Raw genomic sequence first — 2,680 nt, 5'->3', positions numbered from 1 at the left:
GAAGGTTTGGGGTCTGTGTTTGGCCGCATTAGGAGGGAGAACAGTCAGTGGTGAGCCCATCCTCCCCATTCCAGCTGCTGCAGCCTGGCTGGCAGCAGGGCCAGAGGTTTCTGCAGGGCCACCAGGGAGGGGATCCGGGAGAGGTTCCCAAGTTGGAAGCCAGAGGAGAACGTGGGAAGTGTGAGAGGGGGGTGGGGAGGAGAGCAAACAGCAATTCAGACAAAAGGAAGTTGTTGGTGCGAGTGAATGGCCTTTTGGGTGATATTGATAAATATCTGCTGCTGCTCAGGCAGCCTCAGTCATTCTCCTCCTGATCCCGTTCCCTTTTGCCTTTCTGCTGTTGCCTGGAAAACACGAGTGGAATCCGGGAGGACAAGAGGCCTCTCCTCATTGTGGAGCAGCCCCGGTGCTGGGCATTGTCCCCTGGCCCAGGCAGCTCCTGTCAGCCTTTGTGTGCTGCAAGAAAAATGTTCCTCCTTCTCCTGCAGATGAGGTTTGGAGCTGGGGAGGCTGCTTTGTGTGCAGAGCAGAGCAGCTCCCACCCAGGGACTGCTGGGCCGTGGCACCTCTGGCTGCCTGAGCTGGGGGGCTGCAAGGGGAGCTGCATTTTCTGAACGTGTTTTGTTTCAAACTCGGAGCAGGGCAGGGCCTTTGCTGCCAGCAATGAAAACCAGATCGCTGGAGGGGTTGTGTTTAACAGCTGGAAATGGAGCCAATTCTCCTCTGGAGCAGGAGCAGGGCTTGGAACATCAGGAGAGTCACGGAGCCCTGGGCAGAGCCATTGGGATCTCGCTGAGCTCTGTCCTTCACTCCATCACTGATGATTAAATCACTGAGTAAATTAATTAATTAAATTCTAAAGATTGATTTTGAGGACATTCTTGGAGCAGAACTGAAATGTAGGAAAATACCCTCCTGGATGCACAGGGTAGTGCAAGAATGAGACACTGAGCTCTGCCAGTCACAGTTCCTGTGGGCAGGAGTGACACAATCCTGCTTCTTCACTGCCTCTTTTTTTTTTTTTTTTGCTTAGTAATTAATCAGACAAAAATGTATGGAAAATGGAAGATGCTGTAACTGTTTGAATATCTCTTTATGTTTTTTTTTTCTTTTCCAGGCATCTCTTAACAAGCTAAAAGTGACAGAACCATGGCTCAGTTTCCAACACCTTTTGGGGGTAAGTGCTTTCTACTGTTTGAATTATTCCCATATGCAAAAACCGAGCATAAATGTGTCCCTTTGTGAGTGTTTTCTCCCTGGGGTGTTTGTGGGGAGTGTGTCTCTCTGAGCTGGTGGTTTCTGTGGGCTCTGCTGGTTTCAGGCACATCCCAGCAATGGCAGAGTGGGCAGGATCCCCGTCCTGCATCGATCCCCCCCAGCCCCACAGTGTGTCCCTGCAGGGCACAGCCAGCCCCTGGCAGGAGGGCAGCACCTCCCTCTGCTCCACTTGTGCCTGAGAAGAGGATTTGCTTTTCCTCTGAGGGAGGATTCCTGGGCTTTTTAATTGCTGAGAAGCCCAGCAGATGCCTTTGGATGTGACCACTGGCAGTTTCTGTCCTTGCTGTCCCACAGCCCTGTTTAGATGTGAACAGAAGTGACGCATTTTTACCTTTCCATTTTTCCCAGCGAAGTTGTAGCACCTGGAATTGCAATGAAAAATCCAGGATGGGCCCTGACAGTGCAACAGGGACATTATTTTTGCAGTTCACATGAAACCAAACAATTACAGAGTGGCTTGGGTTGGGAGGGACCTCAAAGCCCATCCAGCCCCACCCCCTGCCATGGGCAGGGACACCTTCCACCAGCTCAGGGTGCTCCAAGCCCCGTCCAACCTGGCCTGGGACACTTCCAGGGATCCAGGGGCAGCCACAGCATCTCTGTCCAACCTGTGCTAGGGCCTGCCCACCCTCCCAGCCAGCAATTCCTTCCTAATATCTCACCTAAATTTCCCCTCTTTCACTTCGAATCCATCACTCCTTGTCCTGTCACTGCAGTTCCTGATCCAGAGCCCTGCTCTGGCTTCCTTGGGGGCCCCCTCAGATACTGGGGACACAATTTTATTTCAATTTTGCAACTGATCTGCAGAAAGATTATGAAGATACATTTCAGTTTAACTGGTCTGGTTCCACTTGGAGGTTGCATCTCTTTGGGGCTTTTCTCTGGGCAAGGTTGGATGGGATATTGGGAAGGAATTGCTGGCTGGGAGGGTGGGCAGGCCCTGGCACAGGTTGGGCAGAGAAGCTGTGGCTGCCCCTGGATCCCTGGAAGTGTCCAGGTTGGCCAGGTTGGAGCAAGCTGTGCTGATGGAAGGTGTCCCTGATTTCAGTTTGTTCTTTCTCTTGTTCCTGACCTGGGTGTGCTCTGGGAGGCAAAGGATCCCCCAGCCCGGGCTGTTCTCAGAGATGCAGAGTGAGATGAGATAATTACACTCAGAATAAAAAAGAGGGTGTTTTATAGATGATGTTTCTTACTGACATTCCTGCCTCTCTTTTGCACCAGGCAACCTGGATATCTGGGCTATTACTGTGGAGGAGAGAGCAAAACATGATCAGCAGTTCCACAGCCTGAAACCAACAGCTGGATTTATCACTGGTAAAGAAGGAGTTTTCATTCCAATTCCATTTAATTAAATCTTAACTGGTGAGCTGAAATGTGTGCAGAGTTTCCTGGGAGACATATG

The 2,680-nt window shown here is 51.2% G+C and overlaps 1 protein-coding gene across 1 annotated transcript in view; it reads left to right on the top strand.

The window, feature by feature from the left end:
* Nucleotides 1–1,114: 1,114 nt before the first annotated feature.
* LOC114071995 (intersectin-1-like) overlaps nt 1,115–2,680 on the top strand; it is a gene marked incomplete at its 3' end in the record, with an annotated part of 30,904 nt that continues 29,338 nt past the window's right edge. The window contains exons 1-2 of the mRNA XM_027909903.1: nt 1,115–1,177; nt 2,500–2,592. Of these exons, the coding sequence (XP_027765704.1) occupies nt 1,150–1,177; nt 2,500–2,592 (121 nt within the window). The remainder of the gene's footprint in view (nt 1,178–2,499; nt 2,593–2,680) is intronic.

Source organism: Empidonax traillii, unplaced genomic scaffold, assembly GCF_003031625.1.
Source record: "Empidonax traillii isolate 1590-97213 ecotype Southwest subspecies unplaced genomic scaffold, ASM303162v1 scaffold2501:size33352, whole genome shotgun sequence".
Classification (NCBI taxonomy): domain Eukaryota; kingdom Metazoa; phylum Chordata; class Aves; order Passeriformes; family Tyrannidae; genus Empidonax; species Empidonax traillii.
Note: the sequence above shows the minus strand (reverse complement) of the source record. Positions and strands in the feature narration are given on the sequence as shown.